The sequence below is a fragment of the Cnephaeus nilssonii genome, assembly GCF_951640355.1.
Source record: "Cnephaeus nilssonii genome assembly, chromosome: 6".
Taxonomy (NCBI): Eukaryota; Metazoa; Chordata; class Mammalia; order Chiroptera; family Vespertilionidae; genus Cnephaeus; species Cnephaeus nilssonii.
The window spans coordinates 25,562,206-25,587,609 of NC_137077.1; the positions used below are offsets into that span (position 1 = coordinate 25,562,206).

General features: G+C 37.3%; 2 protein-coding genes across 3 annotated transcripts; both read right to left on the reverse strand.

Moving 5' to 3' along the window:
• Nucleotides 1–594: 594 nt before the first annotated feature.
• On the reverse strand, nucleotides 595–15,977 carry WBP11 (WW domain binding protein 11). The gene is made up of 12 exons (XM_079774142.1): nucleotides 15,822–15,977; nucleotides 14,473–14,617; nucleotides 13,911–13,942; nucleotides 12,686–12,779; nucleotides 10,235–10,431; nucleotides 9,193–9,326; nucleotides 8,788–8,987; nucleotides 8,056–8,247; nucleotides 6,041–6,142; nucleotides 5,326–5,616; nucleotides 3,908–4,090; nucleotides 595–2,352 (listed from the first exon to the last, which is right to left on the reverse strand). Exons 2-12 carry the CDS (start codon nucleotides 14,534–14,536, stop codon nucleotides 1,919–1,921), a joined length of 1,923 nt encoding a protein of 640 aa, XP_079630268.1. The 5' UTR covers nucleotides 14,537–14,617; nucleotides 15,822–15,977; the 3' UTR covers nucleotides 595–1,918.
• A 2,013-nt stretch (nucleotides 15,978–17,990) lies between these two features.
• On the reverse strand, nucleotides 17,991–24,675 carry SMCO3 (single-pass membrane protein with coiled-coil domains 3). 2 transcript variants are annotated; one of them, XM_079773485.1, is made up of 2 exons: nucleotides 24,588–24,675; nucleotides 17,991–19,305 (listed from the first exon to the last, which is right to left on the reverse strand). In XM_079773485.1, exon 2 carries the CDS (start codon nucleotides 19,287–19,289, stop codon nucleotides 18,612–18,614), a length of 678 nt encoding a protein of 225 aa, XP_079629611.1. In that variant the 5' UTR covers nucleotides 19,290–19,305; nucleotides 24,588–24,675; the 3' UTR covers nucleotides 17,991–18,611. The 2 variants fall into 2 exon arrangements, with proteins under 2 accessions (XP_079629611.1, XP_079629612.1); XM_079773486.1 differs by lacking the exon at nucleotides 24,588–24,675 and adding an exon at nucleotides 22,346–22,464.
• Between the last annotated feature and the right edge of the window lie 729 nt (nucleotides 24,676–25,404).

Below are 25,404 nucleotides of genomic sequence, written 5' to 3' on the forward strand. Positions count from 1 at the left end.
TTCCATGAGGTTATCTCACAGGGATCTGAAATGCAGCCTGTCCCAAACTGGGCCATTCCCTTCATTCTATACCCAATTGACACATCTGTAAAACGAAGGAAATGATGGGTAGCTACTTCACAGGGTTGGGTAAGGATTAAATTAATACATGTAAAACACGTTGTAGGATGCCTGGCACACAGTAAACACCGTTAGCTGCTGCTACCGTCCTTTTTCTCTACAGCTTCACACCTTTTATTCCCTAGTGATGCTGCCTACAACCCACGCCCTAAATTGGAGACCCTAAATTCTTCTCTTCTTCCTCACTCCCTACATCAAATTGATAATCCAGTCTTGTGATTTCTATCTCTGAAATAGATCTTTTAACTCTCTTCCACCCTCCTGTGCTGTCTGGGTACTCTCCATCTTCTGCCTGCAGTGGCCTCCTAATGCGTCTTCCCACCCCTGGTCTTTCACGCTGGAGTCCATCTATCCCCTACCCATAGCCACAGGTCTCATTCTGAAATGCAAATATAGTTCTAACAAACACATATTTACCATGTGCCAAACACTATTTTGAGTTTTACAATATTAACGATTTATTATACATATATTCAATGACTTCTCCCTCTTTCATACATTATTCAATAAATCTTATATTATTTTTTATGTTATAGGTACACATGAAAGGGATCTAAGATATAATGGAAAGTAAAGAATAGGTATGCCTAGTCTGAATGCAATGCATACATTGTTTCATTATGTGTGCGCGCGTGTGTGCACGCAGGCATGTGTGTGTCTGCCTATGAAATACACTATCTATTGGGCCACTGGGTTAATCACATGAGCCTTTCAGCTTTGATACTCTCATCTCTTAAATGGGGAAATTATCTTTTAAAGTCACTTCCCAGAATTACAGGGTAGATGAGTTAGTGATTAAAGCACTTTGAAAATAAAATATTATCAATGCAAATTAACATCATTAAGCATTCTTATTCATTGTATGTGCTTTTATAAAGAAAAGCTTAATAAATCCAACACATTCAAATAAGAAAGAAAAGTAACCTTTTCTGGTTTTTTAATAGTTTTGAAAATGTTTCAAAAGGTTTGCCATTCAATCAGTTCACAAAGCTCTGGGGGAAGTGTCATCTTTGAGGATAAGACTAAATATGTTCTTAGCAATAAATAACACCTCTCAATTTTTTTAAAGTCAATAAGGTAGTTCTGAGGGAAAATAATTATTTCTCTACTTTATCCCTTAACTTTAAAACTTAGTTTCAATAAGATTCTCATTCTGTACTTTCAAACCCAAGGTACTTTTCTGATCATAAAAAAGATAACATGTTTATACATTATCAGGAACTCAGAGGATCTTGGGGTAGAACATTTATTTCATGAAACACTCAAAGTTTAGGTCAGTGGGAAATAATTTTAATTAAAGAATTGTACATTTTCTTCCCACATGTCTTGCTTTGTATTAGGAAATGACATTGTGATCCATTTCACTATAATATTACAAAATATTTACAAGGAAATATTAAAAATAAACACAAAAGGCAAGATGGAATAAAATAAACTGTTTCCTCCCCAAAAAAATCTCTACTCCAGAGCCCACAGCACACAAGAGAATCAAAAACAAATATGCCCCAGATCACAAGTTCCAAAGGATTGGAGAGGGGAAGAAATGGGATGGAAGTGGTGATATGAAAGGGAATGGACGTTTGCAGCACAACTGCTTCAGTAACCAACCTAGCCTGAGTGAAATACCCTCTCTTGTATGCAGTGAATTCCAAACGAGGCTAAACTTTAAGATATTCCTTCAACTGAAATTAGAAAATACCCTGACAATAAAAGTAGCTCTTTTGTCTAAGTTTCCTAAGAGCCTCTTTTTCCACGAACCAATGATATGAACAGAAGTGTGTTCGGGCATCAAAAGTTGTCACAGCAGCCCTTCCATTTCTTTCATAAAAGCTTCATATACATCATCCTTAGTTTGTACTGAGACAGGAACAGTTGGACCAGATTTGGGGGCTGCTTTGGCAAGAGGCACAGCAGAATCATCCTCTGACTTTCTCTGGGGAGCAGCAGTAGCCCCTTTATTCTCCCGACGGACCCTCAGTGCGGTGGGCACGAATCGAGTAATCTCTGCCTTGGGATTAGTGATTTGTGGCTTGGCACTGATGGTTGCTGTGGCTTTCTTCTCAATGGTGGCTGCACTGGTGTCATCCGCCTTGGGTCGCTGAATCAAGTTGGGTGGAGCACTTAAAACTCCTGGGTTTGGCAAGGGAGCCGGTGGGAAAAGCCCAGGTGGGGCAGGTCCGAGTGGAGGCACCAAAGGTGGGCGCATCATGCCAGGACGAGGTGGAGGGATACCTAAATGAAGGAGAAAACAGGCTGATGAACACTACAGGAACTAATAAAATATAACTGCGACTAAGGTGTTAAAAACAAGCTGACAACTTAAGAAAAGAAAAAGAAAAAAGGACCATTAACATAAAATAAGCTGAAATCATGCTACTATTTGAAACTTAAATATATTCTGATAGTAAGGAATTTATCTACCTAATAAAAGAGTAACATACTAATTGACCATACCTTTGTGACACCCACCAGCCAATCAGGAGTGAGTATGCAAATTAACCCAACAAAGATGACGGGTTAATTTGCATATGCAGGCACTGAGAGGCTGGGGGCAGGATGGGAGGCAGGCGTTCTGCACCACCCCAGCTTCTCTGGGCCTTGGGCAGCATGGGAAGGCGGAAAGGCGGCTCTGGCCAGAGTGAAGGCAGTGCCAGCAGCCAGGGGAAGGAAGGCCCATTCTTGCACGAATCTTCGTGCATCGGGCCTCTAGTTTATTATAAAACAATATTCACCTTTAGTCTGTATTTTGTACTTATAGTAGTAATGTTTTCTTCTCTAAAAATGTACTACTTTAAAATATAAAGTAAAACTGAAAACACCAACTAGTTTCAAATATGATTTTAAAATAGTTAAGTTTCAAATTTGACAGCCCAAGAGTCTATTCTAGCTGTATAGTGCAGATAAAGTTGGGGTTTGATTCTCATGGGGTTTGATCTCCATACCACTCCTCCCTACAACATGGTAACTCCATGAGTGGGAAATAAGATACTGTAACTAATAATCACAATATGTCACCATTCCTGGAAAAGAATCCAAGTCCCACTGACGGTTCAGACATACCATCAACATTTTACCAAGAACAACAGGTTTAATTTTCTTCAACTGCCATTTTTATGAATGAATATTAAGTGCCAAATTTTGTCAAATCTAAGATGCTATGGCTTATACAAATTCATAAATATTCCATATACAATTAATAGAGGGGAAAAAAATGTCCAAGCTGGGGGCTTAAAAGACCTTTATATTAAACTGGGACAGTCAGTGCAGTAAACCAAAATTATACCCGCCACACATAATAACACAAGGAAATTTGTATATCTAGCATTGATACTGGGTTGAGAAAAAAACAAACACCCTTGTGATTTTGAACTTTAAGTTGGTACTTATGTAGATGTATGGAATCACTACAATTATAAATGAAGTAAAAACTCAAATGGAAAGTTTAATCCAAAGTGGTCTCTGGTTGGAGCGTCCCTCAAGTGACAGGCAGAAGTGATGCAAATACTTTATGAAAGAACTCAAGTTCAACCCAGAATAATAGCAATGAAAAACACCATTTTAAGATACCCCTTCAATTCAGGTTATTGAAATGTGAAAATATGTCCTAGAGCAAATAAAATATACTGGGTGGGGCAAAAGTAGGTTCACAGTTGGTTGAATAAAAAATAATACAATAATTAATCAATGCTACAAGAATAAACTGTGTTTGCATAATCACAACTGTAGACCTACTTTTGCCCCACCCTGTATAGCAGACAAGTGTTCGCCTGGAAATCAAAAGCTTTACCTGGAGGTGCAGGGGGAGGTAGCCTTGGTGGGGGTCCTCGAGGAGGAGGGCCAGGAGGCAGACCTGGAGGTGGGCCTGGAGGAGGGCCAGGGGGTCGGCCTGGTGGTGGTCCTGGAGGTAAAAGTCGGGGTAAAGGCCCTCGGAGTCCTGGCATTCCAGGTGGTCTCAGGAATGGAGGAGCTCCTGAAAAGATAAGAATAAATTAATGTTAAACAAATATATATCAAGCAGTAACTACGATATAAATAAAGGTAACTCAAACATGGTATGATTTATCAGTTTAACCTGAAATCAGATAACTTCAAAAACTGATTGAAATGTGTGGAAGCAGAATTCATCCAACAAATATCTAAGCACCAGAGATAAGAGTACTGAATTTCTTTCGGATCACCTCTTTATTTCCCAGCACTGACCAAAAGGATACGCAATCAAAGCTCTTTTGGGCTGGAAACATATGAAGGTGAGAAGAATTTTTAAATGGTTCCAACATGAGCTGAAAATGGACTATAAAGTAAAGTGCTTTAATGACCTCCTGAAACTCATAAAGACAAAGACCACTGAGAATGACGTAAGATAGGTCATTTTGCTTTGGACCAATAGGAAAAAGATGAATTCAATTGAAGAAAACTTAATTGGCTGTAGAGAAGGAATAAAATTATGAAAAACTAAGAAGTTCTATATGTTGTTTCATATTGTAAATAAACTTTTTATATTTTTAAGCCAAAGACCTGGTTAACTATAAAGATTACACTGACATCCAATAATCCCCAAACCAAAGGATATGAGATTAATATTTACTGTGTTCTATTCTAGTACCACTGGCTACCAATTTTAAATGGGTCAACTTGTCATATTAAAAAGTAGTATTAAATAAACTCTCGGTTAAATACTCCAGTTTCTGCCTGCTAGAATCAGAACTAAAGAATGATGAAAAAGGAAGATCTTGGAAGAAAAAGATGGGTATCAGAAAAACTAAGTTGCAAACAATGCTGGAAGAATAAACCAGTTGCCCTTATCCTTTGAGAACCTTGATTTCTTAAGGAATTGCACTAGGATAAATAAGAAAACATCAATACTAATGATATATTTTTTTGGAATAACTTCACTCTAACCACATGTGGATTTAATTATCTACACTAATAAAAGAGAAAAATGCTAATTGACCGTACCTTCGCTACGCCCACAGCCAATCAGAGTGAGTATGCAAATTAACCCAACAAAGATGGCGGTTAATTTGCATACGCCGAGGGAGGAAGGAGTGAAGACTGAAGACAGCATAGAAGGAAGAGGGAGGGAAAGCGGAAAGCAAGGTGGCTGCCAGAGGGAAAGTGCGGGCGGCAGAGGTGGCGCGCGTGCGGCCGCTTGCAGGAATCTTCCTGCAATGGGCCACTAGTTTACTCATAAATGGAAATGCTTACCTGGAGGTGGTCCAGGAGGAAGGCCTGTAGGTGGTCCAGGTGGCCGTAAAGGTGGAGCAGGAGGTGGTCCAAGAGGAGGTGGTCCTGGCATGGGAGGTGCTTGTATCTGAGAAGGGGGAACAGACTGTGGGGGAGCTTGCTGCTGTGAAGCAGCAGATGTGCCATCAGAAAGAGATTCCTCTTTATGCTGCTTTTGTGACTGCTTTTCTGCTTCAGAATCATCAGAATCACCTTCATCATCATCCTCTGAAAATTCCTCTACTTCTCGTCCCTCCTCAGGGATTTCCTGACCTGAAAGAAATTTTAAACCAGGTAAATGGAGTTGACTAATTTTTTACAGGCAAGGAGCCAGTAAAAGAGTGATGCTTGAAGACACATGCTCAATAAATGCTTTCTTAAAATTAACAACCAAATAGACTTCTTCAATAAAATATCTAAGATGTGGAAGTATCAAATGGCATTCCACTTATCTGTGCTGGTGCAGCATGATGGAGCAGGCTTTAGAACCAGACAGACCTGGATTTAAATGCCAGTTCAACCACTTACTAGCTGTGTATAACTTTGGGCACCTTAATGTCTCCAGACCTTACCTTTTGTAAAACGAGGATTTGCTACTTATTTCAGGATGGATGGGATACTAAATGGGAAAACGTACATAAAGAAACTGGCATGAGGAAATACCAAAAGGTGATTCACTACTCTTTCCCTACCTTACCTGCCATTCGAAGCATCATGGCTTGAAGAGGAGTTAGCTCCTTAATGTTCTTCTTCTTCTTCCTTGATTTCCCAGGCATATCTGCGAATCGTACACTCAGACCTAAGGTGCCAGAGGAGGGAGAGAAAGGGGGGTGAATTGGCATCAACAAAATTCAGTAAATGATTACTAAATAACATATGCCTTAAATTACTAGACACAAATGCTGCCTGTAAATTTCCTGTAAAACTTTGCAGAAGATAAGCACAGAAAGAGAGAGCCATATTAAAGGTAGTATATAAAGTGCCAACTGCTGGTAAATACATGCTATAGTGATTTAAAACTGATTAAAAACAACAAACTTCAAGAATACTAATAACATCTTTATGCCAATAAAATTGAATACCCAGATAAAAATAGGTAATTTTTAAGAATGTAAGTTACTAAAATTGGTAAAAGAAGTGGTATGACCAGACTAAACAAAAATGAAATGGTAGTCAAAGATTTACTCACTAAAAGGCACCTGGCTAAAATGGTTTTTACAAAGAAATTCAGCCAAACATTACGTTACAGAAATTTCCTGTAAAAGGGAATAGGTAAGGATGGAATGCTATCCAGAACTCACGAAACTAGCATTATACTAAATTATATCAAAATTATACCAAAACTAACCTACTAGCCAACATAAAATATAAGCAAATTGAATGACAGTTTAAAAAAGAAAAAGAAATTGTAAACACATAAGATTGGTCCCAGAAATGCAAGATGGTTTAACATTACAAAAGCTATAATGTAAATCTTTTGCCTTTTACCCTAGACAAGCCATAATGCAGTGCATTACAATAAAAAACTTAACATTCCGACAGATCCTTAAAAAGTATTTATTATAGTTCTTAGAAAACTAGAACTAGGAGGGAATTTCTTAACTGACAAAAGGCTATTCACCAGACGCTTTTCAATGTCATACGAAATGATGCAGTGTTAGCAGCATTCTTGGTAAATATTTACAAAAGGATAGGAGTTCCATGTGGGCGGGCTTTAGTTTTGTTTACACCACATCCTTAGTGTCTGCAAAAATGCCTTATATATAGTAAAAACTCAGTAAATATGATCTGAATGAATGCACTGATCATCAAGTGTGCACTGATAAGTACATGTTAAAAAAACACAGTTGTCAGAAAGAGGAAAATAAGACAAAGATCACAAGGTCCCAGAAGAAATGGGAGCCTTAAGGGCTTTCTACTTTCTAGTAATAGCTCCATAGTAAGGGTGCTCCACAATTTTTCATTACCAGTTCTCTCTATCCACCCTTTTAAATTAGCTTTTTGATTTGCAACCATAATTCTTAACAGGAGAAAAAAATTGTCATTATTATAAATACTAATATTGGTATTATTATTAAAACATAAATACAGAAGTGGTAGGCTACAAAAATAATTCCAAAAGAAGCTCTAGGACTATTGGGGTGTGATGCATTATACGTTTCATAATGCTCAGTACCTATTACAATGGTTGAAATTTTCTTGATGAATGTCATAATTACTTTTTAAAATCACACCTAACTCAATCTGAATTTATAATAATCAAACACATAACATACATTATGGATATAACATGTTTCCATTAAGTCATGACTTCACTCAAAGGCCTATTTGTATATAAAATTATGGTTCTGGTTCATGTAATATACCACGATCACACATAACTTAAAGGTAGGTATTTAAATGTAGATATTTAAATAGACTTATTAATACCCATGAGTACATCTTTATGCTGTTGAATAGCTATTATCTTTCCCCCCCAAAGTGAACTTTATTACATAGACATTTTTATAATATACGTGGCTTAATTGTTTTTACATCCATTAGTACTTAGTATGTGTCAAGAACTTTGAGATAGCTGAGATATAAAGAATATAACTATGATCCTTCCTTGCAAGGAGCTCATAATTATTTCCACAGATGCATTAATAAATCAGGACTTCAGTTTGTGTCCTATTTATTGATCAATACCATGGAACTTTCATCTGTACATACCTGATTTTTTTTCTTCATTGTTATTTCTTTCATTATCATCACGGTGCACAAATTCATCTCCTTCACTTTCTCCATCTGATCTGTCCGTGTCGCTGTCATCAGTACTGTCATCATGCTTATCTTGATCCATGTCCTCAGGATAGCCATCATCTTCACTGGTGCTGGAAACATCATCATCATGACCCCTTTGAGCTGAAAAGGGAGGAGGGAACAGGGAACAAATAATATGATTGGATCCTCCTTTACATGATACTCTGAAACACAGAAAATTATGCTCATTATGTAACACAATTACCTAATTGTTTTAAAAGTTTGTGTAGATCTCAGCTATTCAGATGGTCTGACAATATTTTCATTTCACAACAGTTAGTTAAAATTCAATTTGAAAACAAATTACATTTAGAAGGTTGTATACATACACATATACACAATCACTGTGACTATACAATAATATTCAGCACAGATGACAAAGCTGAAAGGGAAACAGATAGCTAAGTCTTAGAGAATTGGTAGTAAGTGGTATTTCTAGGAATAGCCTAATTTGGAACACAATAAACATTTCTATACTTTGTTATGCTTGATGCTTTTACTTGGCTAGATCCTATGATGTATCCATCCTTAAGTATGTACATGGTATCATCATTTATTTCCCAAATTCTGAGGGTGAACGGGGCCAACAAAAAAAATGACAGTGGAAAGGCTGTAAGAGCAAAAGGAACATTGGTTCCTTACCAAGTTCAGGACTATATAACATGTCTTCATCTCGCCGGCGAGGGGGAAGATCCAGGGCAAAGCCCACTTTACGGCCATACATTTGCAAGACTTGAGGAGGAGGTGGACCAGGGGGCGGACCAGGAGGTTTTCTACCAGGGGGCAAACGTGGAACACCATGCCCAAGAAGAGGAAGAATAGAGACTGCCCTCGTTGGAGGCCTGTAAAGAAAATTTTATAGGTGTCACGTTAACAGTGGTATTTACTTCCTCTTCTAAGCAATTTCCAAGGGACTTTAAAATTTCATTTTTAATCAATTCAGATGCTGCTTATATTCACATTGTCTTTTATTTCCTGCTGCATTAATTTTGGCTCTAGATAGTCCAGAGGTGCTTTTAATACATGCAATTTGATTATGCAACTTACCCATAGGCTGAGGTCTTCTTAAGGATGGAGGGTGGCTGGGCACCAGGAAGTGGAATGTCCTGGATCAAGATGTTGGAAGGAGCATGAGGCATATCTGGCAAAGGGATACTATCCACTTCCACATGCTGAGCATTCTGAAACAGAGAGAATCTGTCAGCAGAAGGTAAGAGTAATCCACAAACTCAACACTAAAAATTCAGTGTCAGCTGAATAACTTGGGATTTGCTTTTCACCTAAAATGTATGTCACAAAAAATTAAGAACAGGCCTCATCAATATTTCCAGTCTGTCAATGAACTGAAAAAAAAAAATAAAAAAATCTATCTCCTCTAAAAGAACCATACCCAATTGTTTTTCTCCCTGTATCAATGAATTCTTTTTGGTTTTGGTTTGAAATAGCTGCTGTTTAGAGAAGTCTAAGTGTCTAGTACTAAAACCACCCTATTTACTATTCTGGATGACAAATAACATATATCAATTAATAACTGTATTTATTTCCAGTGGCAGAGCTTGGGCTCTAACATTAGTCTGCCTTTGATGAAGTTCCGCCACATATTAGCTGCATGACTGAGCAAGTTATCTTAGTTTTCTTTTTCTGTAAATGGGAACCCATACTACCTACTTTACAAAAATTATAGCATTTGGTGTTTTACAATTTTATTTTGAGGCAAAATTTACAATGACATTTAAAATCCAATGAATTCTGACAAAAACATGTATTCATACTAATTCCCAGTTAATCCCTAATGATATCCCAAAACAATTGCCGCTACATATTTTTTTTTCCTGTGCTACAATATCATACAAATGGAATCATAACTACAGAAGTTTGGTATGTTTTGTTTTTGAGATTTAAAAATACCCGAGCAATTTCCAGTTTTTGTCTATTAATGTGTTGGTAGATGGATTAATTTTTCTTGTATATGTTCATTTTGATAAGAAATTGCCAAGAGTAAGGTTCAACAATTAATTCTCCCATTAACAGGTTTAAAAGCAAATCTAAATATAACATTTTAGTTTCTCTTTCAAAAGAAACGAATTACCTTCACAGCATCAAAATATTGGCTAAGTTGAGCCCTTTTCTGTTCATATTCTACTTCTAGCTTTCTCAATTCTTTGTAAATATCTGGATTCTCTTTTTCATAGAGTCGTAGAATACGTTCAAAGGTTTCACGCAGCTTTTTACGCTTGTCTTTCAGCACCTTCTCATTTAATTGTGGCTGTTGCACTGGGTTAAACTCTGAGAGAAAAGAGGAGATTATGGAATTAAACTCAAAAAGGTCACTTCATTTAGGTTGTCAACAGACTACATGATTTAATAAAAATTTTTTATGGTAACATTTTTAAAAGGGAGCTAGGCACCAGATATATTCTACAATTCCTAAAGAACTGCAATAGGTACTTATGAAAATTACACTTTTTAAAGAGGGCCATTTATTGTATTTTCCTAAGAAATGTCACCTAATTAATCCATCATCACTGTAATAAAAATCAACTTTCACTCCTCTATGCTAATGACTTGATATAGTTAAGTTTCAGCCAGAGAGACCTAAATCCCTGGCTTTGTCATTTAATTCTGGTATCTTGGGCACTTTATTTAAATTCTTTTACTTTCAGCTTCTTCATCTGCAAAATGGGGACATCAACTACGTCACAACAAAGGTCTGGTGATTAAATGGGATCACATAAAAAATATCCAGAGGTGTCTGGCTTATCACTTAACTATGGTGTTCTTTGTCTCGCTACCATATAACCTTCTCTTCCCAAATCTGCCTGGTTAGTCATACCTGCCCCCCTCCATCACCCTTGCCAGGGAATGACTCAGAGATCAAACGGTACACGATCCAAACTGGGGCCAGATCCCTGTCTGAGGTTTTAAAATGCAGATGTGGGTGAGAGAAGCTTTCACAAACAGAGATGAAATAAACCTAGAGCTATCTGTGACCTTGTCTCCCAACCACCATTCATTTCCCATACTTATTCTATCTTCCACCCCAAGAAATTCATTAGGAGTATTCTGAATAAAGGTAACATATAAAAGACCAGAGAGAGATGAATAGGCTTGATAGTGATATCTGGGTTTTTGAGGTCAGCAGCCCTCAGGGATTTCCAAATTATGGGAGTCAATGTATACTTTTTTTCTGATTAAATTAGTTTGTACTGAATTTTCTATATTGTAATTAGAGTGCTGATATAGTGTTCCCTTCTCCCTTTTTCTTAAAGAATAACAAGCTTAATTATCTTCTCCTCTAAATCTCATTGTCAATTTATTCAAAACCAGAGGGTATTATCTTACACCATAGTATTCCTGGTGTGATTAAACTTCCTAAATCAATGTAGGATCATTTAATAGGTAATATCCTGATACTCTGGGGACAGCATTCGTTCTTACTGGAATTTAGACCAGAGGCAACAAGTGGATCAGTTACAGCTGAACTGGGAAAGATTTGGCATCATGCAGCCTGGCCCAGAACTCTTGCCCAGGTTAGTGCACAGGCTCTGCCAAATTACTTTAGAAAGCTTATAATACTGCCTGCACATGAAGCTGGATTTTGGGACCCCATTTAATGCATCAAGGAGATCCACTGTAACTCTAACTTACTGTTTTTGGGCAAACAACTGAAATATTTTGGGTACCTTTGTAAACAAAAGTTATAAAGATCACTTTAATATGTACATTAAAAAAGTGGCAGAAGAGTGGCAAAAACTCGACAGCTAAAAAGCACATAGGAGTTGACTATTTAATTATGCATGTTGGGAAACTTCTATTAAAAAAAGAAAAATTAAAAATCCCATGTTCTAATATTAAGAAAATAAGTATTTGTAGATTGGAATAAAATTTCCAGTGGCAGAATCACACAGGATTCTCTATCTACCTTAGATGCAAGGAGAGATAACATCTAGTGACCTCGTGTGATTCCAATTATGACAAAGCAGCGATACTGAAGATTCCTATAGAGACTGAATGAAACTAAAATGTGAAAAAAAAGGAGAGGGATCCCAATATGGTAATTGATATTAAGTATTTGATGATTTCTGCTATATCCTTACTAAGTAGTCAGGTATCTGTGGATCATCTCACTGGAAAAAATGGGAAACTGATATACTCAAGGGGCCTCAAAGATTTACTCGGTAGCTGTCAAAATTAAAAAACAAAACAAAACAAGACAAACAAAAAACCCCAAGGTGATTTCAGAAGCCAGATTTCTGTCTTCTCTCAAAAACAATGAGCTGGCCAAAGTGGGTGTTTATTACCTAGTAACAATGAGCTCAAGCTAAATAATGGCTTCCCTCTTATTCCAGATATCTTCAGTTTACAATTAACTCCCCACCACCCCATTTTGTTGTTGTGATATTAAAACCAAATTCGAAGGTCAAATGCCACCATGCTTTAGTTTTTCTTATGCCTGCTCTGCTTCACTCATTATCTGCTTGCCTGCCTCTGTGTATCAGACTGTTATTCCTGCCATAAAATATAGCCTTTTAAGTCTTACCCATTTCATCCAATTTCTCCATGTCCCGGATAATTTGTTTTGGATCCTTCATCTTCAAAACTGCAGCTCGTACCATCATGCGCTGTTTTTTGTTCTTAGGAAAAGGAAAGAACAGTATATCAAGAAGCTGGACACTCAGGAGTTTTTATTTCAATCTGCTTCAAGAATCTATTTAAACTGGGATTGAACTTCTTGGTTTCTGATCTCGTTTCAACCACCAGAAACAGAACTATGTAACTTTTTACTCTAAAGAAATGTTTCAACTTTAGACAAAGAGGTAAATAAATGTTATTTATTAGATGTGCTTTCTGAGGCAAGTATTTGTGAGGCCTAAAGCAGTCACTTAAAATATTTTAGCTTTTTTAATAAACAAAGGTTTCAGCTACATTCTAAAATTATATACCAGTAAGTTTTGCAGGATTTTAATGCTAAACAATGCAACAAGAATACACAATTGAAAACAATTAAAATCTTAACATTTTCTCAACATGCTAAGGCATGATACTAACAAGTAAATCCTTCCTTATTTTGGGAAGCACTTTGTCACAAACTCATCATCTACAAAACCAGGAAAATGAACAATTCAGCATCACATTTATTTTCATTCACTAGTTCAGTAGCTGTTAACAAAGTAGTATATCATAATAACTAACAAAAAAGTTACTTTCAAAGTATTTCTTTAGCTCACTGGGAAAGGTAATCAAGTAAACAATGTGACACATTGTGAGCTATCTGCAAGGTTACTTACTTCAGTTTCCAAGTACAGATGGCCCCTGACTTCCCATGGTATGACTTTACCATGGTGCCGAAGTCATATGCATTCAGTAGAAACTGTACTTCAAATTTAGATCCTTTTCTGGGCTAGCCATATGCAGTACGATAATCTCTCATGATGCTGGGCAGCAGCAAGATGATTTTGCCCAACTGTAGACTAATGTAAAAGTGTTCTGAGCATGTTTAAGGTAAGGTAAGGTAAGCTAAGCTATTAAAAGCATTTTTACTTAAGATATTTTCAATTTATGATGGATTTATCAGGACATAACAGTAACCTCATCTTAAGTCAAGGAGCATTTGTATGATATTTCGGATTAGTAAATTTTATGGCTTATTATAAGAAGTATATTTTCTGGCAAATAATTGAAAATGTTGTATTAAAATCCACTAATCCCAAATGTAAGATGTGACAAACAACACTTATAGCTAATTTGATCATCTGAAATCATACCTTCTTTAATTCTCTCTTCCGGGCTTCTTTTCCTTGAGAAAGAGAAAGAGAGAAGACAGACCTTTCAAATCGTGACCATTATTATAGCATTTCCTCAACATAGATAATTCATATTGTGGGTGGCTGTCCTGTACGCTGTGGGTTCTTTAGCAGCATCACTGGTTTCTACCTACTGGATGCTACTAGCACCCTTCTAATTTTGTCAACTAAAAATGTCAACATTCTTTTTGTTTTCTTAACAATTAGGAACACAAAGAAAAAAGATGCCATAAAATATTAAAGAACCTGCAAACCTAATGTGTTCAGAATTCTGAATACAAAAAGAAAGCTTTAAGCTAATTCTACTGTGCAAGTCAATCAAATTAGAAATATGGGTGTGAATTTTTTTTTTTTTTGCCATGTTTAAGTGTCAATCATGTGCCCACAAGAACACTGGATAACTTCACACAACTGACTCCTAGTACTGCTGATCTTGTTAATTAGGACATCATGACATAGATTCCCTAATGCTTACAATTTCTATCACTTCTCTTCTTCAGCATCCTCATTAATGGATACTTACGGGCTTGGTCTGTGGGGTTCATAAATTTTCCACTCTTGGTGGATGATGTAGATCTTCGTCCCATGTTGACAATCTGTATGGTTCACTTGTTTATTAAAAAAAAACACACAGCAAACTGCCAGGATCAACATAAGAATGTCCAAACCTGTAGAAAAGTTGTATAAGAGCATATTAGAGCTTATCTGAGCCAAAATGATGACCTGCCTGGCAGCAAGATCTCAAAATTGCTCTGGATGATGACAGTTTTGCAGTCCCTTTTGTACCTTTGGAATTAAGGAGGGAATGTGAGCACCATTACACTGAGGTGGGAGAAAGCAGCAAAGGAGGGGTGGGGTGGGGAGGGGAGGAAATACCTATGATTGGGTTTCAGGATCGTTAATAAGATAATGTGGCCCCTTGAAGGTCCTTAAACTTTCTGAGGGGTCTGAAAAAGCATTTTAAAAGTGTGTTAACCTAGAAACACACACACACATACACCTACACACAGACAATGGCCAGGGCTCGCTTAACAAAACCATAAACCTTTTACTGGGAACGTTATAGGCCGGAGGTAGACTATTTTTTTAGTAGTAGACCTTACGATGACACCTTTCCTTCTTTATAAAGATGTTATCAGGTATTATCAGTGCCTCTGTCAGCAGGTGCTCAACTGCCCTGACTTCTGCCAAGTGTCTCCACGCGCTCCGGTGGCACCGAGTCTACCCTGGGAAGGGTTTCCTTCTCCGAGAGCCTGGGGGCCGCGGCAGCAAGCAGAGCCAGGACGAATACCAGCCCTGCTGGCTTGGATGGCCCGCACCTTTCGGGCTTTCCTCTCCCCAGTATCCTCAGGCTCTTGTTTTGCCTCACCTCTCCGAAACGGAACCAGAATACTAAGTACAGTGATTTCTACAGACGACAGCGGGGCTTGAGTCTGCGCACACGACTGTGTGGTCTTCAAGCCCAGGCGACAGGGAAAGCGGGCCACAAAGCCACGCGGGAACTCGCCACAGGCAGAGACGCTCCCCGGGGAAGGAGCCGCGCCAGCCAGGGGTCACCTCAGCGGCAACTGCCGCCACCATAGCGACGGTTGACCCCGACTCGAGGGGCAGACAGCAAACCCAAGGCCACCTACCAATCAACGTGGACAGACAGGAGGCGGCGCTAACCGACCCGGGCGAAGTCCGCCGCTTGGCCGCTGGTCGCCGCTCCGCCCCAGGCTCGGGGATCCCTCCAGTCCGTGACCCGGGAGACCCCAACCGCGGAGAGGAAGAGCGGGGCTCAGGGGCCTACCGTCCCCGCGGCCGCCGCGCGGGCCCCAGGAAGGGACGGGAGAGAGGAAGAACCCGGTTGGGACGATCCCGCACACTCACACTTCTGCTGGGCTCTGGGACTGCGAGGAGCCGGGAGGGGAGGATGCTCGGCCTCTTTCCCTTCGTAGGGGCCTTCGCCTCGGCTCCCGGTCAGCTATCCAGCAACCGCCATCTTGAAACCTCGCGCCCCGCCACCATCCCTACGTCACTTCCTATCCCCGTGGGCCCGAGATCTCAGCGTTTCCCGGCCCTGGAAAGGTAGAGTGTAACCAAGGACTCCGCGGCTGGAGTCGCTTCCGCTCCAAGACAGAACCCCATTGGTTGGTTATCCGCTAAGAGCCCGCCCTAATGTTACGCAGCACAAAGACGCCAAGTTGATCGACACTGCTGTAGGCCAATAGGAGTAAGAAAACGAGCCAGCTCGGATATGATTGGCTGGTGTAAAGATGGCCCTGTCTCTAGGGCCAGAGATAGTCTGTCCTGATTCCGGTGCTTAAATTGATTGCTTTAGACCGGCGGATTCGGATTCAATAATGAGAAGTGTGTTGTGGTGTTGCTGCGTCCCGGAGTTGTACTGGTTCTGGGACTCTTTTTTTTTTTTTTCATGACGTAAGCTAGTGTGATCTTTTAGGATTATCTGTTTGGAAACGAATCCCCGAATATGTATATATTTGCTACTGTGTTTTGCCAGCGTCATGCCCGTCTGGAAGTTCAGTAGTTGTTTATGGACACACAGAACGTTTGTAGACAGGAGAGCAAATGAATCAGGGCCCTTATTGGAGTCCCAGATTGCTAATCTACAGGATCACTTTTGGAAAGGAAGTGTGGGGATACAGGTACTGTCAGTTTTAAATTTACGACAGTTGAGGTGGTTATCTTGGCTCTGGTTTTCGCCAGCCAAAAACCCTATGTGATGTCACTATACGTAGGCGAGTATTCCCTTAGTTCTAGCGTTCGAAGGTTCTTTCTTTCTCTTCCATCCGCTCTTTCTCTAAGACTCCTCCCCTGTCTTTTCCTCTTAAAGGTAATTTTAAATACTTAAAAAATTCTCCCCTTAAGGAATACACTTGTTTATTTCTGATCTTAATCTGAATAGTCCTTATAGGAAAGTGTTAGATATAGGTCAATTCCTACAATCAATTGTCAATATTCTAAAATACTGGTGGAGATACATATTAATGTTTAGTAGAATATTTAAATGTGCACTTAACTGTTTAAGATTGGTCCTTTATCTGAACTAACCTTCGTTTTAGGAAATTCTAGATTTGGTTTTAGACTGACTTGAGTCTCAGAAAGAACAGTAGAACGTTCTTGTAGTTTAAAGCTTATAAACCAGGTAATAAACAACAAAAATATTTAATATTGAAGGTACATTGTAATATTTTGGAACTAATATTAAAAATCAATGATAGAAAAGTAATATTTTTGAAAAATTAATGTATTTCATCTAGCTTTTACTTTTTGAGATATGCTGAGGTTTTTAAATTTCAAGACATTTCTTGAACTTGGATGCAAGAATCAACTATAACAAATATATTTTTGCATCAACAGCTTATTAATAATTTTGTAAGTATAATCTAAGAGTCTCAATAGGAAATTATTAGTTGGTGCAGGATTTAGAAAACATTTCCATCTGCAGAAATTTAACTGAACCATTAGGCCTCCATAGTATCTGGATAGTTCTGAAATTAATGTAATTAATGAAATGGGCTACCCAAAGCTTTATATAGCAAGGGCAACTTCCTCCATTCTGCTAGTATTGAAAGTGAAATTTATTTTTTTCTGAAAACTCATAAGATAATCAATTATGATTTTCCTTTGAATGACAAATTCCTTTTCTTTTAAAATATATTTTTATTGATTTCAGAGAGGAAGGGAGAGGGAGAGAGAGAGAGAAACCTCAATGATGAGAAAGAAGAATTGATGGGCTTCCTCCTGCAGGTCTCCTACTGGGGATTGAGCCTGCAAACAGGACATGTAGCCCTTGACGGGATCGAACCCAGGACCTGTCAGTCTGCAGGCCGACGCTCTATCCACTGAGCCAAACCATCCAGACTGAATGACAAATTCTTGAAAGAGTTGCTACTTCCTCTCCTGCACTCTGAATGCATTATTTGCAGGTGTATCTTGGATTTGCTTAAAAAAAAAAAAAAAAGTACCAGAGTGTTCAAACATTTCACTTGAGGGATATTTAATTACCACACAACAGTTGTTCAGGGTTGATTATAGTGATAGAAACAAAACCTTTATTTTTTTAGTTTTAACTTTTATCTGTTAAAAGTCCATTCAGATTATAGTGTATAATTTAGAAGTTTACAGAACCATTGACTCTTTTCATCATAGAAGTAAGAAGTTACAAACTGTATTCCAGTCTTTTCCAGTTTACAGAAAATTGGATTTTAATTGATGGTTGAAATTATGGTAGTGTTTCTATTACATTCAAAGGCCCAGGATTTGTGTCCAGGCAGAAATTACTAAGTATGTCCTCTTAGAACTAAATTATGTCTGAAGTGTTAGGAATAAAAACCTCTGCATTCAATGTACATTTTGAAGATTTTGACTTGAAATTAGGAAGGAAAAGGCAACCCCTACATCTACTACTCTACATTAGCATGTACCCTAATATTGAGCTGGTAGAGCAGAGTTAGAAGAATCCTGGGATTCTCTCCCACGGTCTAGCACCAACTGGTCCAGGCATTTGTCATGATGCAAAACTTAAGTAATCTTTCCAATCTGTTAGCTTATTTATGTCTATGTTGGAAGCTTTGGAAAATGAAACTAATCCAAGAAACCAAACACTATTATTGAAAGAGAAGCAGAAAGTATTCCAGTGGCAAATAGGGTGGCTGTTTATTTTATTTGGTGTTTCACTGTATTGGTGACCTCAGTAATGGCATGATGATATTTTTCTGAGGCTGACTTGAATTCCACCAGATGCTTCTCATAACTTTTGATGGCTGCTTGTAGCTGCGTTTTCTCCACTGCTCCTAGGATGGCACGGAAGACCATATCTATGCCAAGGCCAAGAACAGCAACTCCGATACTACCAAGGAGAGAAGCACCAATTTGAGCTAACACGGTGACCAACTTGTTAATTATGCCAGTTGTGACATTGGAGCCCACGAGTTTAACAGCCACTGCACTGGCTGCAGAAGTGGCTTCTCCCAGGATGACTGAAATAACCTTTTGTACGATTGCAATTTTCTCTGTTTCCCTTTCCTTAATATCCTGAAGTCTTCTATAAAGGGTTGGCTCTAGTTTATCCTTTAGTGCTTCATCAACCTTTTGCAATTCCTTTTGAATTTCCATCACGGCTTGGATAATGGTATCACAGTTTTCTTTGATGGTCCCATTTCTGTTCATCTCAATGGAGGCCAGCCTGCACCCCAAATGCATATTTAAAACCCCAATCAGCTCATTGGTGGCACGGAAGCTGTCAGATAAGCAGTCAAGGAGCTGTTGGTGAAGATGGTGCACTTCTTCCCGCCTCCTTGGGTTCTCTGGGTAGAGGAAGTCACTCTGAGCCATATTTCAAATATGATCTCTGAAAAATAAAATGGTAAATGTTCACTAAAAATCTTAAAAAAATATCTGCTGTTTGCATAGATTTGACCAGGAAATCTTTTATTTCATGAAAAGCAAAGTGGCAATATGCAATGTAAGGAATTCCTCAGGAAACTCAACAGGTTCTTCAAAACAATTATTTTTATGACACTTGAAGTCAGTGTATGGAGACGCAGGTAGCAGAATACAACCTATGGATGCATTAAGGAATTACATTTTGTGGTGAGGGGAGATCCTAGATAGGAAATATTTGTGTTTTTGAGGCATCTGATTATTAATAAATAAATGTGATTATTTTCAAGTAATATTTATTAACATATTTGAAACACTGCAGTTTGAAATGGTTAGCTCTTGATAACCAGAGGTAATGGTTTGCTCCTTTATTTCTCCAACCTCTAGTCACCACACTGAATAGACCTATAGGGTTGATTTCTTCAGTATTTGGAGTTAAATTAATAGGGCCAGAAGAATATTAAGATCTTCGAGTTTACAGGGCTATTAATATATAATTTTGTTTACATACTCTGTTATCTTATTTACAATATTCACATCACTTTATATAACTTTACAGGCAATTTCTCTAAACTTAAGGGACATTGAAAGGCAAATATAACAGACCTTTACAAAAAAATCCATGTGATGGGAGTATAGATTCAAGATTCTTTGCATTACAATCTCACTTGAGGAGAAAAGACATGGTGCAGGGGACAGCAGTTATGACTGTTTCTCTGATTCTCTATTTTCAAAGCTTATAAAATAAGTTATTTAGAATAATCTATATTGTGGTTGGCCATTATTAAGATAACTTAGAGTTACCGAAAGAAGATAATGCCATTTCACAGAAGTATTAAGGAATAAGTAGCAAAGCACACCATAGAATGAATAGAATAAATCTGGTAGGAGCCTCATGTGTTTGCACTTCTGGCTCAGAGTACCATGAAGAGAAAAAAGGAATAAGCATGTTCTTATGAGTTATTTGTCTAAAAGTGTGAGCCTAGTGAAAACAATGTCACTCAATGTGCATACCTTGAGCAGGATTGCTATGTGCTGGCATTTTTATTTTTCACTTAAACTCTTGGAAGAAAAGAAAGAGAAAATGGAGTTCTGTATATCTGTGTGGTATCTGGCACATTCTCTCTTTGAGTAGATAGTATCTTGGGCCCTCATTTAGGACCATGGTTTTTAGGCTAGATAGGGCAACCTGAGAAGTTCGGGATGAAGGATGTGAGGTGTTTTTCTCTCAGGAAAGGAAACATGAAGTCATAAAGATACAATTTGGAAATGGAGTGGGGAAGATATTTAAAAAATGGATGAGGAACACAATCACCTATGCTGTTAAATTTAGAAAAATGCACTGGTACCCCTGGTGGAATAAACTTTATCATGGTCAAAAATTCATTTTTATCTTTGATTCAGATCCAGTAAAAAACACACACACAACACAAACTTCCCCAAGACAGTGCTTAAAAAATACCCATTTAAAGAAATTGTTTGTTGAGAGTCTATTAAATAGTCCCCAAACTCACCATCTGGTTGTAAACAGATATTATAACTATAAATTTGGACTTTGATTTCTCTTTTTTCTTCTAGGAATTTTCTATTAAACGTTTTTTTTTTGTGTTTTTTTTTTTTTTTGGGGGGGGTCTTAGTTTTCAGATCTTATCATGAAATGAAAACTCTACTTCCTGACTTTGAATTCAGAAGATCACCAACTACATCCCTATTCAGATATTTAGTTGAGAGGAGTTTTTCTTACCTTGAAAAAGTAGAAATATATCTAACAATTATCATATGCCACTATCTGAAGACCTAACTTCCAGAAAAGGGGTGTGATTCTATTTACCTCAAGGTAAACAAATGAAGAAATGAACTTTCTTCTGGGATTGGAGGTCAAATGCTTCCAAGTGAACAATTTCTTCTTAACAAATTAATTATTTTAGCACACTTAACAAATTGATTATAAAATATATCCGAAAGACTGAATAGGTGAGACTAATCTTTTCAGGAAAAATAATGATGGGACTTTTTCCTTCTCAAATATTAAAACACTCAAGATACAATATTAACCAGTATTATACAGATGAAAGAGTAGATGGAATTGTGGAACAAAATAGTCCTCAAAGCAGACCCTTCTACACATTTGATTTAATATATAATAAATGTAGTATCTCTGATGGTAATTGAGATTATTATTTCATAAATTATTCTGACATAATGAGGTAGTTTTAGGGATTAAAGGTGATTTAAAAATGTTATTAGCATAATATATGTAAAAAATCAACTAATAAAATAGAAGAAAATGGGTAATTTTAAAATGTCAGTATAGAAGAGGACTTTACAAACTTAAAAACATTGAAAAAGACTAAAATTTTTTATATGGGTTTTTTTTATATATATATTTTTTATTGATGTCAGAGAGGAAGGGAGAGGGAGAGAGAGATAGAAATATCAATGATGAGAGAGAATCATTGATTGGCTGCCTCCTGCACGCCCCCTACTGGGGATCGTGCCCACAACCCGAGCATGTGCCCTTGACTAGAATCGAACCTGGGACCCTTTAGTCCGAAGGCCGGCGCTCTATCCACTGAGTCAAACCAGCCAGGGCTGAAAAAGACTAAAATTTGATTAAGAAAGATGACCATGTAAAAGCAACTAGAAGCAGACTATGAAAAATACAATAAAAATGAAATACTAATTTTTAAAAAATGTTATTAATGAAGTAATAATCTGATACCTAAATTAGCAAACAACTGAACAGACAGTAAATCTAATAGTAGCTAATTGATGAGAAAAGTTCAATCTTACCAGAAACCAAAGACACAATATTTTTTCAACTGCGAAAGTAGTATTTTCTTTTACATGCTGAATCCCTTGCATGTGCACTTTATACCCAGATGATCCAGGCACCAATTCATAATTTTGTGCCAATAATAAGTTTGAGTAAGAGACATCAGGACGTGCTCAGAATTATTTTTCAGATCTAATAGAAAAGGACTTCTATTTTTCTAAGTCTGGCTTACCTTCCTAGCTCTTTTCTTCTTGGGGAAAGTAGTTGGGAGGGTTCCTTATCTTCAGTTTGCCTGCTCCTATACCTGCTCCAGTACTGACCACACAAGATTATTTCTGTCCCAACAGTGAAATAAATGCTAGAGAATTAGATGGAGGAGAGGTGGGGTTTGAAGGTGAAACTAATGAATTATTTCTTAGGTGAAATTTGAAGAGCCTGGTGAAGGAAGCAATTCAATAATTCAGTAACAATTTATCTAATTGAGTAGCACCTTACTATGGATAAGGTGGGATGCTAGGTTCTGTAGAGCACACAAAAATGAAAAAGACATGGTTCTTGCTTTCATGGAAATTCTATTATAGTTAACACACTGCGGACGGCTCACGAGAATTCTCGCTTCATATTACACAGTGTTTTACAAAGTATCATACTTTAAAAAGATATTAGCTTGTAAGAATGTAATAACTTCAAAATGCAATGGGTATTTAATTTTAAGGCGTGCCTTTAACATTCATGTGAAACGTTTTTTTTTACTCGTTCAATAGAAACTTATCTGGCCACTGGGTAAAGCTGGCAATAAAACTACTGGTCCACAAAGTGTTAAGATAGTAAAATTACATGTCATCTTGAAAGTAATATGTCATTCAAAATTGTAGATAGAGGTGGTGCTTGACTTGTGCAAATTCAAATTTTAAACAAGTCACACTTTAGTATGTATTGATACTGAGTCAATATGGAGACATTCAGTCACCCAAAGATGATTAACAATTTGCACCCTCTCAGTTTGTTACTGCTAAATACATGCTTGATATTTAGAGGTGAGGTTATATACCACATGGAAAAAAACCACAGTTGGTAATGTACAGCATTTCCACTATTGACCATGACAATTTAGCTCCTTACTTCACTCAGCAAAACAAAAGCCCTTCAATTAATTGGAGTCACCCTTCTTAGAGATCCTAGGTATTACTTAGACATGGCTAAGTGATATCTTATTAAGAATATATAGTATTGTACCTAAAATTAGTTCTGAACCATATACTTTCCTCTATCTTATTATTTTTTCATGGATCACCTTTTAAATATGAACTTTTTAAAATTCACTGTTTAAAAAATTATTTTAAAGTAATTTAAAAATGACTTTTAAAGATTGGTTCTAGCAGGTAGCTAAGTGGTCTACTTACCTGCACCTTTTGTATGGTAAATGTAAATTTTTACATTATTTTTTATCACATGATAGTGCTCCCTGTCACTGAAAAATTCACTCTGGACTGTTACCATCTACTTCTAAACAGCAGAGTTTGTGCTGTTATATCTGTACTTGATTGTAGCGGCTCTTGAAATAGGTAAGAGCCCAGACAGTCTGATGGGGAATTACTAGCCAGTAGGGGGAGCGCTTGGTCTCTGGCTGCCTATTTCACCCCAGTCTATGCTGAAGCAACTGCTTTTTTGTGTTGCTGTGTTTGTGTTGTGGGTGGGTAAAATTGTATTGGATGAGTGCTCGGTTGCTAAAACAGAGTTTGGAAAGCACATGTATTTTAATTATTTTGTAAAAAAAAGGAAGTAAATTTGGGAACGTCAGTGATTAGCATTTGGAATGGAAACAAAGACTAGCTTCAGTCAGATGGATTCTTACTGAATCCATGACAATTTTATTGAATTGAGAAGTAAACGTTCAAAAGCATATAAGAAGTGGTAGAAATATTTCAATGATTGTATCTAAAAGTTAAAGTTTATTTAGTGATATTATGCAATTGTTTTAGTTTTTCAGGAAAGGAACTACCTTACAAAATGAAAATCGATTGGTTATCACATATTCAAATAAAAATTCCTCAGGATACTTTTGTGAATAAGAGTAGTGCACTGACTGTCAAATGGTATAGAAATTTAAAGAGAGAAATTAATATTGATGTGATTTGAAATTAATATTGATGTGATTAGTGACATGAAAGGACATTTAACAATTCACGTGAACACCCAGTGACACAGGTGTCATTTCATCCTTAATCCTTTCTAAAATGGATTTCTTTACCACTTTGTCTTCTCTGACAATCAGTTATATGAGCTATAAATTTTCTTCTTTCTCTAGTATTTTCAGAGACATAAATAATCACAAGGGACATGCCATGATATCCTCTAAAAACCAAGTTGTTTTGTTACTTTATTATATTGATGGCTAGGGTTTAGGACTGACATGTTATTTCAAATTGCCTATAATATTGAGGAACAATATTAGAAACGCCCAGATTGCTTACCTTGCTGTGTTTCCGAGTTCAGTAGTCCCAGCAGTTGTTTAGTAGTGTTGTTGAAGTGCTGTTTCATTTGGTTTCATCTGGATGTTTCTGATGGAATGTGATGACTTACAGGCTTTGCTTGACTCTGCTGGGTCCCTCTGCCTGTCTGGTTTATGGACTATTTTTACATGACTTAGTTCCCAGAATTCTTCTATTTCTTATATTAATGTAAAAGTAGTATATATTAAGTAATTATAATTTGAAAGACTAATAACATGGTAAAGCTTATTTAGTTTTATGTTCTTTAATGGACTTTTTATTCTTGAAAAGGGCTATACAACTGAATTAATTCAATTCACTAGAGAAGATGGCTCTTTGATTGCAGGGCTCAGATTTTGGGATTTCATCTTGTCAACTAGTCTAGATATTATGTTTCCTTTAGCTTCTGTTGCATTTGTACCTCCATCTGTTGCTGACTGCTTTGTTCAGGTTCCTAAGAGATATAAATTCAAATATATTTCCAGCCAAATGTGAATTTTTTGGTGTGCTATTAATTTTTCTGATGTTTATCACTATCTATCTTGTTATCTTGGTGAATGTCTTAACAATATAAAAACCTTAAAGACCAATGTGACTCTTTTAGCTTAAAGTTTAGATCAGAGTCTTCCATCTTCTCCTAGATTCTGTCCTAATCCCCATTTATTTCTCCAGAAGCAGGAGAATCACTCAGCCCAGTGTAATTTTGTGGAGAGACTGCAGGCTTTTGAATAAGTCCTGATTTTGTGTACCCAAAGTGCCACTTACTAACCAAGTATCCTTGGGAAGGTCACTCTCTCTA

Excerpts from the sequence above, each read along its gene's own strand:
- SMCO3 (XM_079773485.1), bottom strand. The coding sequence starts at position 19,289 with ATGGCTCAGAGTGACTTCCTCTACCCAGAGAACCCAAGGAGGCGGGAA.
- WBP11 (XM_079774142.1), bottom strand. The coding sequence starts at position 14,536 with ATGGGACGAAGATCTACATCATCCACCAAGAGTGGAAAATTTATGAAC. Across the intron at positions 9,327-10,234 it reads AATATTTTGATGCTGTGAAG|AATGCTCAGCATGTGGAAGT; the intron begins GTAATTCGTTTC and ends TCTCTGTTTCAG. Across the intron at positions 5,617-6,040 it reads CATGATGCTTCGAATGGCAG|GTCAGGAAATCCCTGAGGAG; the intron begins GTAAGGTAGGGA and ends AATTTCTTTCAG.